Source organism: Centruroides vittatus, unplaced genomic scaffold (assembly GCF_030686945.1).
Source record: "Centruroides vittatus isolate TY-2023 unplaced genomic scaffold, ASM3068694v2 contig_620, whole genome shotgun sequence".
In the NCBI taxonomy this organism is placed as follows: Eukaryota; Metazoa; Arthropoda; class Arachnida; order Scorpiones; family Buthidae; genus Centruroides; species Centruroides vittatus.
Genome location: NW_027122381.1, coordinates 2,924,277 through 2,941,149, shown reverse-complemented (window position 1 = coordinate 2,941,149; position 16,873 = coordinate 2,924,277). Strand labels below are relative to the sequence as shown.

The window sequence follows — 16,873 nt, the reverse complement described above, 5'->3', positions numbered from 1 at the left end:
TTCGTATTAAGATTATATTTAAGCCAAAGGCCCAGGTACTTATATTTTTCAACTATTTCAATCTCTTGTTTATCCAAAAACCATTTAAGCTTACTTGATCTTTTACTACCATTTTGAAAAACCATTATCTTAGTTTTTTTAATATTAATCTGCAAGTCCATCTCAGTTGAGAAACTCAGAAGACCATCAATTGCCAACTGTAATTCAAATGGGCTGTCACAGCCACAATCACCACATTATCTGCATACAACAGAACCTTGATATAAGTATTATTTCCAAACCATAAGCCATTAAATCTTGAAATCTCATTAAATCTATTTACCAAACCATCAATGTATAAAGAAAACAGTAATGGACTCGGTGGGCATCCCTGCCGTACTCCTTTGTTACAGTAGAAGGATTTGGAAGAAGTACCATTAACCAGCAAAAATGCTGACGTATCCGTGCACGTCGATCTTAATAAATTCAATATTTTATAGCTTAACCTCAAATCGGCAAGCCTCCTCCATAATTTCGGATGACTCACTGAGTCAAATGCGACCCGGAAAACCACAAAACAAGTATATACTTTTTGCCATTTTCTGACTAGCGTTTCTTTTAATAAATTCCACAAAACAAAAATATGGTCCACTGTAGAATACCCTTGAAGGAAACCTGCTTGCATCTCTGACAGAATATGCTCACTCTCTGCCCAAAACAACAGCCTTTTACATAGGATTGTTGAAAAGATTTTGCTAACAGTGTTTAACAATGCGATTCCTCTGTAATTGTTTCTATTGTTTACATCTCCGGATTTAAAAATGGGGAATATTCTTGCCATTTTCCAGCCGTCAGGGTAAATTCCGGTTACCAGGACTTCTTTAAAAATATCCAACAGCTTCTGTCACAATTGCTTGTCTACCAGTTTCCAACATTCCATTGGAATACCATCTGGGCCAGCTGCTTTACCTGACCTTGCCTCACTCCGAGCAATATCTAGTTCTTTGAGAGAGATATGCCTGTCAAGATAACTTACAAATATCATCTCCAAACAAACAATTTCCTTATCTAGATTATCACTAAACAATAAACTTTTAAAGTGCATAAGCAATTCAGTTTTAATCTCCTCCAGAATATAGAATTTACTTCTATCTTCTAATTTATGAATACATTCCCAAAACATTTGACTCGACTTACACTTTGAAAGCAGTTGATTAAAACTGGTCAAATATTCCTGTTTCTTACTTTTACAAAGCACTCTGAAATTTTGCTTTGATAATAAATATTCTTCCAATCTCCAATCCTCTCCAAGTCTCCTCCATTTCCTGAGCTTATTTTTCACATTAACCTTTTGTTCTAAGCACTCATCATCAAACCACTCTGAATTATACCTGGAGAAGTGTTCAACTCCTTTTTCTCTTGTAAATTTTTTTGTCAAAGGGAGCTTATTATTACCAAAATTGAAGACAAAGTCTGCCCAAAAGGAACCACCATTTATTTCTTGTGTTCCAGACTATACACATTCATTGCGACACACCTTTCTTTATAGGCTACATGCCGCCAGAAGTTAAAAATGTCCTTTTCCTTTTTCTGTGTGTCTAAATTTCTCCATTATACCAAACACCATGACAGTAAGTTCTTTAATTCGCTCATCCTATCATCAAATTGTCTGTCCCAACATTTACAAACACCTCCTGCCATTCCTTTTTCCATTGTTCTATTATACTGGACTGATTGTCTAGGATAGCCCTTTTTTTTCCAACCCTTTGGAAGAAACTTCAAGATGCAGCATCATATGATCAGATTCAATACAGTCATCTATACTAAAATACAATAATTTTTCAGCTGCCAGACTGTTTATACACAAATAATCAATTACACTTTTACCCAAATGTGAGATAAAAGTATATTTTCCCTGTACATCCTCCTTAACTCGACCATTCACAATCATCAAACCTTTTACTTGACATAACTTCGGACCTATCTTGTTGATACATTTGTCTTCCGAGTTCCGATAAACACTATAATCCGACAAGGGGAAAACACTACCTCCCCACTCCATTTCATTCAAAGTTCCAATTCTGCCATTAAAATTACCCAATAAATATATTTCTTCATTTGGAAAAGAATCAAACAATGGCTCAAGTAACTTATAACATTTAATGTAAACTTCTAACTTCTAAATGTAAACAAAAATAAACTTAATATTTTTCCAATGTACCTCAAATAACCAATCTTCAAAGGGACAAACCACCACAGCTTTCAATTCTTTATCAATCATCAGTACCATCCCACCTCTTTTTTTGCCCTTTGTCAGATATACTAGTAGCATTAATCTTATAAAATTCGCATGCATTACTTACATCTGTCGGTGGCGTTCTTGAATCCAATTCACCTAACCAAGTTTCCATCCAACAAGATATACAAAACTCTCTCACAATGTTCCAGTATTCATTTCATATTCTTTCTTCCATCCATTCATGTTTCAACTGAGAACTTTCAGTGAATCATACTTATTCCTATAAAAGAATCACTGACACAGCCATCCTCATCTTTATCCCTGCCAACCTTGCGAGAGTTTTCACTTATCACCAATTTATCACCTTTGAAATATGCAATTTCCCCCTCCTTTCTGGCCTGTCTTAAATTGTCCATCTGTTCTTTTCTCTTCTCTCTACATTCAACAGAAAGGTCCTCCCTTATGCGCACTGCCTTCCTCCAATCAGAAACATCCAATTTGGTACAATTACTCTTCCAACTGCTCAATATTTCTCTTTTTGTTTCCACTGAAATGCGGGTAACCAAAACCATCGTATTATTTCTGGTATTTTTTGTAAGTCTAGCACAGTCGAGGATTGGATGAACCGACAACTTCCCAAATTAACTTCGATACCGTATCTAAAAGGTTTTCTCTGTCGTTCATCTCCACATTAAACAATACCAAATTTCTTTTCCTTAAATTACTTTCATGTGTGTTAACTCTTTTCTTTAGAGTAGTGATAATTTGCATATTGTTACAGTCATTTCCACAATCGTGAACAGATTCTAATTTATTAATTCTCTCCATCAATATATTAATCTTATCGTTCATTTCCTAGAAATTGTCTTTTACTAAACGCAATTCCATCTCTATTTTTAATTTTATAGCATCCTTCATTTCACTCAACATACCTCTTATCTCTTCTAAAAATAATTCTTGATCCAAATTCTTTCTAGTGTCTCTCATTTTAACAGCACTTCAAGTGGGACAGGATCGCAAATGTTTACCTGGTAGTGTTCTTCATAACATAGCACTCTTCTTAAAAGCTGCTTCTTTTTCTTTGGCACTATCCCGACTCACACACTCTTTAGATTTAACAAACTTATCCATAATAAAGACCAACTACCAAAACTTAGCTACAACAGGTACAACCTCACTTCAAAACACGCCAACAGCCTCGGCAACTACGGTGCCCCCGAAAGCTTTATCACGTAAATACGGTGGAATCTCACTTAACGAATGTTTCACATAACAAGCAAAATAAATTGTGAAAAAATGACTTGCTTAACGACCGAAATTTTTCCTTACGAGTGGCCAGGAGAGGGGAAGTCCCAGATTTTGTGCATGTTCCATCTAGCACTCGTTCAGCTAGCATCTTAGTGTCACTTGTGATCACACATTTTTCCAAACATTTTCCAACACATATTACATATAAACTTTAACAACCATAGCCTGTTATATAATAAACATGCCAAACGATATGCCAAATTCTTGGGCTACGTTAAGGCTATAATTTCATATTAAAAATTAATTAATTTCACTAGAGGTAGGCAATTATGCTGCCATATCGTATTAAATTTAATGACCAATTCCAAATTAAATTCCAGAAATGTCTAAATTAAAAATTAATTATTTATAATTATTAAATTTAATATGAGATGGAAACATAACTGCCTACCTCTAGTCAAATTAATTAATTTCTAATATGAAATTATAGCCTTTGCATAGCCCAAGAATTTGGCATATCGTTTGGTGTGTTTATCGGACAAATAATATGATTTTTTTGGTTTTCTGCAAATCAAATTCTCATTCCAGGTCGGTTCATTCTGCGCTAGAAGAAAAGACGACGATTCACGCTCCTTAACAATGCTTATTATATAATTTTCTTTGAATAAACATTATACATAAAATATTTGAGTATATTTTTTGACACGGAACGCATTATCGTATTTTACATTGATTTCTATAAGAAAAATTGCTTCGCTTAACGAGTGTTTCGCATTACGAGCAAGTCTTTCAAACTAATTATGCTCGTTAAGTGAGATTCCACCGTAGATAGTTGCTCCTACCTACATTTATGCAAAATACCGAGTTTTTTCTATTGAAAAGAAAGAAATGCCTAGTAACATACCTCTTTCCTTTTGGTGAAGGTAGAAGAAGCTCATAAAGAAGTTGTTGTTATTAAAAGAATGGAAAGCCAGTTAAATTTCCTGGCTAAATTAATTGATAATACGTTGAACTTGGTTAATTAGGAGTTCAAGGGCATGAAAAATAATTAATTTACCAAAATTCAAAATTAAACAATTTTATTGATAATTATTAAGTAATACAGAAAATCGCAGTTTCTTGTTAAGCTCAATTCACACCAACCTAGAAAAAGCAAAATAACAGTAAATAATGATGTTGTTTCTGAGGAATTTTACCATTTCATAAATTGATTGGAAGTTCAGAACCGTCAAACTTTCTCCACTTATCATGGTGCCGTTTGTTGTAGGGTGCATCTAGTGGTTTTTTAAGATGTGACAAAATCATCACACAGCAGAGTAGACATCAAAATTAGTAAGTTATTCTTGCAATTCACACTTTTTAAACATTTCTCCCAACATCATTTTCTTTTAACATCTCTCATTTTCCATAATAAGTATGAAACAGTCATTAAAAACAGAATGTTGGAAGTGTTTTGTTTTTACCAATGATGCTTCTCTCTTGCTTGTAAATGGTTGGTAGATCAAAATTTGAAAATTCTTTTCACTTTCTGCAGTCCAGATTAGTTTCAAATTCATTTTTTCTTTCCTAATTTGCTTTCTTTTCTATTCATTCAGTGTGAACTAAGCTACTTGAGCTTCAAATTATCCAAAAATTTAAATAAAAAAAATCAAATTAAACAGATAATGTTTTCATTACATTTATTATAATAGCTTCTTGTCCTTTTTTCCTTATATAGCTATGTATTTTGCTATTCATTACATTTATTAAGTAACTCAAGGGAAATTTGTAAAACTTGAATTAACCAAGTTTGACTATTAAAACAGTATATTTCAATACAGAGAAAGAAATATTACCATCTACCACAAACAACATTAAATTCAAGAGAACTAATAATGAATTTTCTTGATAAGTTTTACTACATGTTACATCAACATATCTTAAGATCACAAATCTATATAATACCAAGTTGTTAAAAAGTTTGTTACAGCTAAGGTGTTAAAATTAATCTTAACAAATACAAATTTTATTACGTATCATGTGATTAAAAATAAAATAAAAGTCCCCAAAATAAGCAGGAATGTAAAACAATGAATTTTATATAAGTTATAAGATGTTATCTGTTTCTATGCAAAAAATACCTGTAAAATTTTTGAGGTAAGAATCAAAAAGCAAAAACAGGACACGCTTATGAGTAGCATCAGTTGGAATAAACTCTGAAAAGACAGACATTAAACAGAAATTGTCACTAAAGAAGTATTAGCAGTATCCTAAACTTTATCACCAATAGAAATTACAAGTATTATTTTTGTATCGTTTTAAAAATATTCCGAAGGGGATCTCTAACTTTGCAAATTTGGAACTATATGCTCCATTATTATTTTATCTTAAACTTAAAACCATCCATTTTTCTTTCTCAACTCTATAAGTAGATTTTATGCTGATATCAAAACAACCTTAATGACATTCAGCCTATTTTTCTACTAAATGATTTCTGAAACTTGCAAGTTTATTGTATTGTTTCTATCGATGGCTATTGCTAACGAGCCTAAAACTTATGCTTAATTTTTCTTTTACTATTATCAAAAAATTCATTGTATCATATTCTCAGTTTGAAGGTGTATTAAATGGTGAATAAAATCAAAGTATTTTTGTTTTATTTTATTTTTCAAATTATTTATGTATACAGGTAATCCCTGACTTATGACAAAGGTCTGTTCTGGGAGACTTTCATTGTAAGTCAATCATGAAAATTAACAGTGATAATAGGTATGATTCTCCAGATCACACATTACCATACAATATTGCATATATAGGTAGGTATATTGTAATCAGTTACTAGATGTATACACCATAATATATATAATACAACACCACTTAGGTATGTTGCACTTCAAACTTATGTTTAATATTTTAATTAATTATTGATAACATGTATTATTTTGTTAACAAAGATTCATAGACATACACAAATAGTCAATCACTTTCAAAGGATTCAAAAATCATACAAAGGGATATTGCAATTTACTTTGACTTTATTGTAAAATTGAGATTAAAATGACAATCTTGAAATAAGCAGTTATAAAAAAATTTGGTTTTATGTTTGCTTATTTGGCCAATAATAGAACCAATCCGAGTTTGGTAAAACACAAATAAACAGTCAGAGTTATTTTTAAACGACGAGTGTTCGTTGTCCGTTACATTTAACATTTACTTGTTATACTACGCCATTGGCAAGTACAAGTGACTGTTTGGACTCAAAAATAATTTTTCGGTGTGCCAGTTTTGGTCACTTCGAGTGTGGGCATTCATAAGTCAAGGACCGACCGTACGAACATAAACTCGGAAAACAGAACACGTAAAATTAAAGTAAGAATCAAAACATACCGAGAGATGCTGCCCAATGCAGAGGGGTACAAAACATATTATCGGACAATTAAGATTACATCTTTCAGTAGATGTCTAAATAACAGAAATTAATTAATCTTTATTAATAGGATTTGTGTTAAAAGTAAATTAAACTAAGATATATTAAATAATAAAATAAGTTAACTAAATGATATTCCATAAAATCATTTCTAACAGTCCATAATTCAAAAAAAGTTAACTACTTAAATCAGAGATAATGTAGTAATAGTAATAATAATAATAATAATAATAATAATAAATCATATTATAAAAATAGCTATATTTATAACAATTAATAATTATTTATAGCAAAAAAAACAATTAAATAATTAACAATAACAATTAAATAATTCATGTAACAAAGAAGTTAATAATTTTAAAATTTAACTCAAATCAGGTTAATATACAGTAGAACCTCGATTATCCGGACTAATTGGGGACGAAGGTAGTCCGGATAAGAAAAAATCCGGATAATCAAAAAATAATAATAATCGACAGTGAAAGACATGTACTGTACATGCAGTATGAATAATTTTTATTTGTCTAGTTTTATATATAGCTTCAATATTAAATTATTTTTTATTAAGAAATTTAATTATCGATTTTAGTTTAAAGCTAGCTGTTCTTTTTGAAGCTGCTAAATCACGAATACTTTTAAGACATAACTTGTCCCGAGTTACTCTCTACTTGGCTCTCAAACCACTTCGTGGGAACATCTAAACACCGGTCGAGATACATTTCGCCAGGCCCTCTGTTGGCGCAAGAAGACGAATTTTATAAAATAAAAAGCAGTTAAAACTCAAATTTTTATTTCTAAAAATGTAAACTATTTATCGTTTTATGACGAGTAAAATTTTTTCGCCGCGTTTGCAGATTTTAAGTACCGTAATGCATAAACTTCGGACCCCTCGGACCGCGAGGCCGTAGGCGGCGGCCCGCGTCTTACGCCGCCCTCGGCCATAGAAACGATGTAATTTGAATATAAATTGTTTATAAATATGTATGTCAAGTTATATTTTTATTACAACGCAAAATGTATTAAAAAGTTTACAACCACTGTGTCGGGTGAGACGTTGTTGGAACAAAAGAGTTATGCATTCCATCACTTACATAAACAGTGTCGCAATTTGCCAAGTGCAAATCGGCAAATTCGTAAAATTTTTGTTTATTTTGAACAATCCGGACAATCGAGGTTCTACTGTATAACAAGTAAAATAAATAAAGTATCAAATAATTGTTATTTAAAATAAATAATAATCATTCAAAACTGAGGAACAATCCATTTAATTATGCCTAACTTTATTAGCTATTTTTGACATTACAAATGATCGTCAACTGTTGGTTTATGTTTCTTTGAGAGATACGATAACTTTTTTCGAAAAGACTGTTCCGTACATAAATAAAATGCATGGCAATATTTAGGAAAATTGTAAGTTCTGAAATATAAAATTTATCTTGTTAATTTAGCAACATTTAACTTGCTTATTCAATTGAATTCAAGTCAACGTTCTGTCAATTTCACTTGTAATTAATTAATGTTTCAAAATTAGATAAATGAGTAATTTAAAAAAAGGCTATTTAACATAACTAAAAATGTTTAAATTAAAATATATACTACTGAATTAATTGGGTAAATTGTGCATTTTAAAATTTATTTCCTATAGTTTTTGAGTGGTGATTTTATCAAGCTGTAAAAAGTTTGTAGATCAGAAATTCTACAATATTACAATGTTAATGACTATACAATTTATGAGAAAAAGAACAAAGCTAGTATGGTGTTGTGAAATGTGACCATGTTTCTGCAATAAAACAAAGTATTGTTCACTATTGCAAATTATCAATTTTTACTATATTATATGATTACCATAAGCAATATTTTGTTCACAATTATATGTTTCAAATTATGTAAAAAGAATTAGTGATTCCTTCATAATCAGTTAGCAATACTTGCTGTCAGGAATATAACCTTACTGATCTTCTGCCCAATTTAGGTTTTTAGAATTTAATTCAAACAACATACGACGAAATATAAGAAAATATCTACAATCCGATCAAAATCAATGTCGTGCTGTCGGTCGGATGATTTTGTTACGGCAGAAAGATACAAGTAGATCTTACGGTAAAGCACCTGCCAAGAATTATGTTAGAATTGTTGACTTCGTACGAAGATCGAAAGATATCTATATTCTGCATTGGTTACCACAAATCATGGAAATATGTCAAGGAACAAAAGATATTACAGAAGAGAGAAATGTCATAGAAAAGGCATGTTGTTGCTTCTTTTGTTTAAAATCAAGATATGACATAAAGTGAGGTAAAGAAATATAAAACCAAGACAGCTTTATAATATATGGTAGGGTAATGTTGTTTACTTTTGTGCAGGCCTTTGTAATTGGAAGTTTGAACAACTAGTGAGACGAAAGATGGAGCTCGAAAAACCATTGCCAATAGGATAAAGCATTTACTAACTGCTCTGAAATGCCTAATATGGTGCTAAAGACTGGCTATTATGTCAAGAGATCACAAAATTAAGTACAGATCCAGTTAAAATCCTGATAGAACTGAAAGCCCAACAAGTCAAAATCTCAGATGAAAATTTGGCATGGTATAAAATCAATTCACAAAAATTTTTTGGCAGTGCTCTGACACTGACTCATTACAAAAACAGATATTTGTTTTAACCGGATCTGTACTTAATTTTGTGATCTCTTGACATAATAGCCAGAGTCTTTAATGTTTGTTAATTTTGATTGTTGATATGTGCTTCTTGTCCTTAATTACTTATATTATAGTTGTGTCCACTTTGGATGTTCTTGTGAACTAGGACTTGTTATACTGAGGGAAGAGAAAAACACAATTTTCAATTAAAATATATTTATTGTAATACAATCTTGTTATATTAATTTTTTGTAACAAGATTATGTTATAATAAATATTTTTTAATTGGAAATTGTGTTTCTCTCTTCCCTCAGTATAACAAGTCCTAGTTCACAAAAAGTTTGTTAATTTTGTTAATTCTTTTATAATGCTTGTCAATTTGCTTATGCTGTAGAATCTTTTATTTAATAGAGACAAATAACTCAAAAGAGACCAACTCTTACAAGCTGGAATTTCAACTTACAGAAAAAAGAAACAATCATTGCTAGGTTGAAGTTGTTTGCAACCACAATTTTCTCTTATTTTGCCTCGATTATAATGAAAGAATTTCAGACATAATATTCCTAGACCATTATTGTCTTCGACTGGGTAAAAAAAAGAAGTAACATAGAGAATCTTCATTCTTAATTTAGTTTAAAAAATAAGATTTTTGATATCTAAAGAAAATTGGAGATATATTCCTGGAGAAATTACATCCTACAGACCTGTCTGCTAAAAGCAGTTCCACGTGTCATCTGTTGACGTCGGAATGATGGATGAATCCAAGTTGGCACTACTTTTCAGCTGCAAAAAAGCCTGCTTCTGAATTTGTTCTAAATGAAGAGGAAGTAAATAGTGAAATAAAGAAAAACAATTGTCACGTTCCTTAAAACAGTTGTGACTGGTAATTTAATCATATTTCATTTTTCAAGCTACAAGACAACAATGATAATGAGTTAGATTCATCAATTTGTAAAGTTATCAAAAGAAAAGTGGAGTTTACTATATTCAAACTAGATACAACAGAAAAATCAATTGTTTCATACCAACAATCATTTAAGAGAATAATAGGCAAATAACTTAGAACCCTTCATAAAGCAGGTTAACCTGATTTATGAAAGAATTCTTGACAGGTGTATTTATGTGAGATGCCAGTACAAAAGTTAGAATACCGATGATTTTACCTGGCAAACATCCTATTGTGAAAAACTTAGTAATGGATAAACAAAAGAGAAAGGAATGTGTTGTTATCTAAATATATAAAATTACTGAGTCACTGATTCATCACCGCCCAGAGCAAACCGCTGAACCTAGAGGTGAAATTTGGTACACAGTTAAGGTACGTCATGAAAACACACACTGAGAAGGGATTTTTCGAAATTCCCCCATGGGGGAGAGAGAGAGAGAGCATTAAGGCTTAACCTGAAGAACGGCTTCCACTGTACTATTTTAGATGCAATTTTTTGTTTCTGGTGGTAATAACTTAATTTCTAAACATACAATATTTATGTATTATGACTTTTTAACCAAATGTTTGAACTGTTTTAAATTTGAATTTGTTACTACATATTTGTTCGATTATATAACGATTGCTAACATTCCAGAAAATTGATCAAACTGAAAACATTTGATTGCATTAGAAGATTCTCAGTAATAAAGGGAATGTGCAATGCAAGTAATTTTATACATTTTGGGCTAACTGAGTAATTTTATATATTTGGGGCTCAACTGAAGGCTATTTCTATCAAATTGCAAAATCCTCTTGGGCAAAACCACAGGTAACAGCTAGTATCATATAGCCTGAATACCTTACAAAAAAGCTGTTGCCACCTCGAGCGCCACCCGTATTTTTTGTGAGAAAAAATGATAATTTAAAAATCTTTTTGCAGACGAGAGTTTTTTGTGACGGCCAAGTAACGGCCAAGTGCGTCGGCCATATTGTTTTTTCTTCTTGTTCTTGTGTAATGACCCGCAAACCACATTAAACTTTTATCAAACCGCAAGTGTTTCTTTCATATTTATACAGTCCATTAAAGATCGACAAACATCTGGTCTGTCGAGGCGGATGAGAAGAAAAAAGACAATTTCGCAAGCAAATAAGATTGAGTTCAAACTTCATTAAGTTGCCTATCCAAGGTAGGAGGAATTTATCTGTCCGTTACATGTGGTAGACAGTTTAAAATGGATCAGCTCAAGAAATTAAGAAAAAAACGCACTTCGATAAGAGCTAGTGTGACGAAATTAATTAGTAAAGTCGATAGTCTAGTTGAAAGAGACGATAGAGACAGAAACTTTTCCAGAAATACTGGAACAGTTTAGTCGAAAGGAAGAGTCATCAAGAACCTTAAACGGGGAGATTGAGGGTCTCATTACTAGCCCAACTGATTACGACACCGAGATAGTCAATAGTGAGGAATATGAGGACAAAATTATAAGTTGTAAATTTAAGATCCAGTCTCGTATTAAACGATTAGAAGCAGATTCATCCATTGTTATGGTGAGTCAGGCCCCCGTAGGTCAAAATAACTCCATTAATATTAAATTGCCAGAGATTCCTCTACCGAAATTCTCTGGAAGATATGAAGAATGGAGTAACTTTAAAATGCAATTTGATAATATCATTTCGTCAAGCGAGCAACTATCGGCTGAACAGAAACTACATTATTTGAAGGCTGCTCTCATAGGGAAAGCTAAGAGTTTAGAAACATTAAATGATTCATTTGCTTCATTGTTTCAAGCGTTACAAGAGAGGTACGAAAACAAGAAATTAATAGTAGCATTGTTACCATGGTAATGCAATTCTGGATTCTGTAAAACTAGCTTATGAGTCAGCAAGGGGTTTGAGGAACTTAATTGATAATGTCAATAGGAATATGCGAGCTCTAAGAGTCCTAGGATACGAAAGGAATGAGCTCTCCGACATCTTAATTTTAAACATTGTACTTCAGAAACTGGATAAGGAGACTCTAAAACAGTACAAGTTTAGTATTAGTTCGAATGACGTTCCTAAGCTAGATAATTTGATTTCATTTTTGGAAAAGCATTCTCAGATTTTAGAAAATATTAATAAGGCCACGTTCGTGAAACCAAGGTGTAATCAAGACTAGAGTTAAACCGAAAAACTTATTTGTGAAATGTAACAATTCTATGTCTTGTTGCATTTTATGTAAGCAGAATCATCCTGTTTACAATTGTGATTCTTTTCTACAGTTGGAGGTCTCCCAAAGAAACAATGTGGTAAAAAAACAACCTCTGCTTCAATTGCTTAAGTGAATGGCATAAGTTATCCAATTGCAACTCCAAAAGCTGCTGTAAGATATGCCAAAAGCAACATAATACATTACTGCACCAAAAGAAACAAGCTATAATTGGTTCAAATGCACCAGTGATCGACAGCAAACCGACTCCAACCAAGCAGGATCTTAATCCCAACACAATAGAGTTTTGTGAAAGTATACCTTACTCACTGTCATGCATTGACAAAGGAAATAAAACAGTAATTCTCTCGACAGCCATGGTTTGAATTTTAAATCATACTACCGGAGCCAGCATTCAAGCGTGCGCAGTATTGGACTCGGGCAATATGTCAAATATCGTTACTAGAGATTTCGCAAGTCATATGAGCACACCACAAGAAAGAATCGATCTCACAGTCTTTAGTATAAGCAGAAATAAAACCTCGGTCAAGTTTAAGCTGCCTGCTACAATAATAAACGGCAATGGATCCTTTTCTAAGACGCTAGAGTTCTTAGTGGTGCCAAGGATCACGGATTTACTTCCTGTTTCCTCTCTACACATTAGCAAAACAGAAATACCCCGTCAGTTAGCTGATCCAAGATTTGCTACACCAGGCAAGATTGACATGCTTATTGGAGCTGAAGCATTTTTTGAAATAGTCAGGAACGATCAAATTCGTCTATCGTGCAACAATAACCTAATATTTCGCAACACAGTTTTTGGATACATCGCAAGTGGGTCCACATACTCTAATGATCAAGATCAATATTGTGGATTAATATCAGAGTCAGAATCAATCGATAAATGTTTACAAAGGTTCTGGCAAATAGAAACTCTTACAGAGGCTCCAAGTTTGATGAGTAAAGAAGAAGAGTATTGCGAAGATCATTATCAAAGAACTCACAGATGTAATGAAGATGGGAGATACATTGTGCAGATGGCAACCAAAGAGATACAAAACTTGGGAGAGTCAAGGAAGTTAGCATTGAAGAGATTGAATCAATTGTGGAAGAGACTATCAAGGAACAAACAATTAAAGGAGTTATATCAGAATTTCATGAAGGAGTATTTGGATTTGGACCACATGGAAAGGTGCAGGAATCTCCCGCTGATCAGACAACATATAATATATGTTACTACCTTCTGCATCATGGTGTGTTTAGACCAGACAAAACCACTCCAACGTTAAGGGTAGTCTTCAACGCATCTGCTCCCACAACTTCTGAACTGAGTCTAAATGATTATCTCTTGAAAGGTGAAGTAAAGGAAGATGTTTTCGAGATCATGACAAGATTTCGAAAATACAAGTACGCATTTACAGCAGATATCCAGAAAATGTTTCGTCAAATTCTAATTGAGCCCTCGCAACGAGATCTCTTAAGAATTGTTTGGAAGAACGAGGAAGAAGAAATGCCAGTCACCTACAGACTGAAAACTGTGACTTATGGAACCGCCAGTGCTCCCTTTTTAGCAGAGAGAACCCTTAAGCAGTTAGCTTACGATGAAGCAGCAAGATATCCTCTGGCCTCTAAAACCATATTACGAGATGTCTACATGGATGACATTGTGTCAGGTGAGCAAGATTTCGATGCTGCCCTTGAACTACAATCTCAGTTGTGCAACATGTTGAGCACATGTGGAATGACACTACACAAATGGAACTCTAATTCAATGAAATTGACGAACAGTAGTTCACCAGAAAATAAAGAACATTGCTTTTTTTCCTCAAGTGCGGAACCAACAGTAAAAACCTTAGGTATTATTTGGAAGCTGGTTGAAGATCAGTTCATATTCAAGGTATCGATTCCAGAAAAATTGCTTTATACAAAACGAGAAGTATTGAGTGTCATCGCCAGACTTTATGACCCTTCTGGGACCAGTTATAACTCGAGCAAAGATCTTTCTACAGAAGCTGTGGCTCAGTAAACTCGACTGGGAGGATACCCTACCAGAAAACCTTAATTATGGCTGGGTGAACTTTGTATCGTCCTTGAAAGTCCTGGACGATCTTAAGATTACTAGATATATTTTGACAGATCCACTTCAAAGGGCTGTCTTGCTAGGATATGCAGATGCCTCGGAGTCAGCTTATGGAGCAGTAGTTTACATGCATTGGCATAAGGGAAGATGGAACTGGCAAGACACAACTTATTGCTAGTAAATCTCGTGTCGCTTCTCTTAAGGTTATTACAATCCCTCGATTAGAGCTATCAGCTTGTCTTGTACTGTCTCGACTTATCAAAAAGGTATGCTCATGTCTGCAAATGGATATAGCTGAAGTGATCTTACACACAGATTTAACTATTGCCATCGCTTGGATCAACAGTCACGCATATCGCCTGAAGATCTTTATTGCGAATCGAGTGGACAAAATACAATCTATTACTGAAGGCTGTCACTGGAAACATATAGCTTCCCACTCCAATCCTGCAGTTGTAGTTTCTCGGGGTTTAAATCCGCAAGATCTACTATCCATGGAATTATGGTGGAGTGGAGCGCAGTCTCAAGTAGCACCAACCGTTAAACATCATCTAAAAAGAACCGTGGGTAACTCGCATCTAACTATAGAGCAGTTTATAACTATCACCACACAGATAGAAGGAATTTTGAATAGCTGACCGCTCACTCCTATGTCCTCTGATCCAAGCGACTTCCAAGTTCTAACTCCAGGACACTTTCTTATTGGAAGACCTCTGATTATACTACCGGAGTCAGATCTCACCGGTAAACCAGATAATTATTTGTCTCAATGGCAAATGTTAACTAAATTTGTTCAAGTTATATGGCATAAGTGGAAATTGGACTACCTAAACAACTTACAGGCCCAACATAAGTGGCAATTTGAGAAGGACAATATAACACCAGACTCAATGGTCCTCTTAAAAGATGAAAACCTCCTACCCGGAAGTTGGTCGATGGGCCGTGTACAGGAAGTTATCAAAGGACCTGACAGGAATGTGAGAGTGGTTCTGGTGAAAACCCCTCAAGGTGTTTTTAAGAGAAGCATAACAAAATTGTGCCTGTTACCATCCACCTAGAAAGAAAATGTGATTCCATTCAAACCTCCTGCAAACCTTGTAACCGGCGCAGTCAAAGTTCGTACGCAAACATTTTCGGCCCCTCACTAGGTCCTTCTTCAAGCGAAAATTTCTTTTTTGACCGTTACATCGAAGAATATCCTCTTTTCGGATAAAAATTCGAATCGTCAAAATTCCGAATTTAACGAAACCGCGTGCTATCCAATATTCCAAACTTTACGTAATATGATCGCGTGCTTATCGTCGTGATGCAAATCACCTAAACGCAATCCGATCGCATCTTTTTTTGATGCGACTTCCCTGTAAGGGTCTTTTTTAATCATTTGGCCACCACTGTTTCGAATCGCTGTCTTGAATTAGTGCCTGCCATGCCAAAGACAGCTTCATCTCGTCCTTCGAATTGATTGGTCTGGGTGTACTCGAAGGCTTTACAAATCTCCATTTGCTCTAACCATCTAAGGTGGTCTGTGTGCCGTGGTGATGAGGAGTTTGGCATTCGTGAAGTCCGCTGTTATTTCCGGATCTGAGGCGTAAATCACAAGTGCGGTGCTGTTTCTGTTAGCCCTAATGTCTTGCTGATGTTCCTTCCACCTAATTTCTACCGATCATTTCGTGGCGCCGATGTACATTAAATCTCTATTAAATCTATGGTCCTTTAAATGTGATTCGCCTTGGTGACCTACACGCGTCATTTCTGTTGTAATTGTTAAATTTAAATTTAATGTTTAACATTGTTTATTGAAGTATTACTTCAATGCGGGCCGAGATGTTGCCGCCTCAAGCGCCACCGTATTTTTTGTGAGAAAAAATAATAATTTAAAAATCTTTTTGGAGACAAGAGTTTTTTGTAATGGCCAAGTAATAGCCAAGTGCATCAGCCATATTGTTTTTTCTTTTTGTTCTTGTGTAACGACCAGCAAACCGCATTAAACTTTTATCAAATTGCAAGTGTTTCTTTCATATTTATACAGTCCATTAAAGATCGACAAACAAAAGCATTTGTTTACTTTGAGAACAAAGAACTTGTTTGCTTGACTTACAAACTCAAGTCAATTGCAAGTGATATTCACAGAAAGCACAGGGTCAATTGATTGAGTTCAAGATGTAG

General features: G+C 33.8%; 1 protein-coding gene across 1 annotated transcript in view; it reads right to left on the bottom strand.

Moving 5' to 3' along the window:
• Positions 1-16,873, bottom strand: part of LOC136979390 (serine/threonine-protein phosphatase 6 regulatory ankyrin repeat subunit B-like) — an 80,523-nt gene that overhangs the window by 51,806 nt on the left and 11,844 nt on the right. Inside the window, exons 7-12 of the mRNA XM_067275332.1 lie at positions 6,833-6,907; positions 5,587-5,661; positions 2,845-3,073; positions 2,493-2,765; positions 2,201-2,301; positions 1,936-2,158 (exon numbers count right to left, since the gene is read on the bottom strand). Of these exons, the coding sequence (XP_067131433.1) occupies positions 1,936-2,158; positions 2,201-2,301; positions 2,493-2,765; positions 2,845-3,073; positions 5,587-5,661; positions 6,833-6,907 (976 nt within the window). The remainder of the gene's footprint in view (positions 1-1,935; positions 2,159-2,200; positions 2,302-2,492; positions 2,766-2,844; positions 3,074-5,586; positions 5,662-6,832; positions 6,908-16,873) is intronic.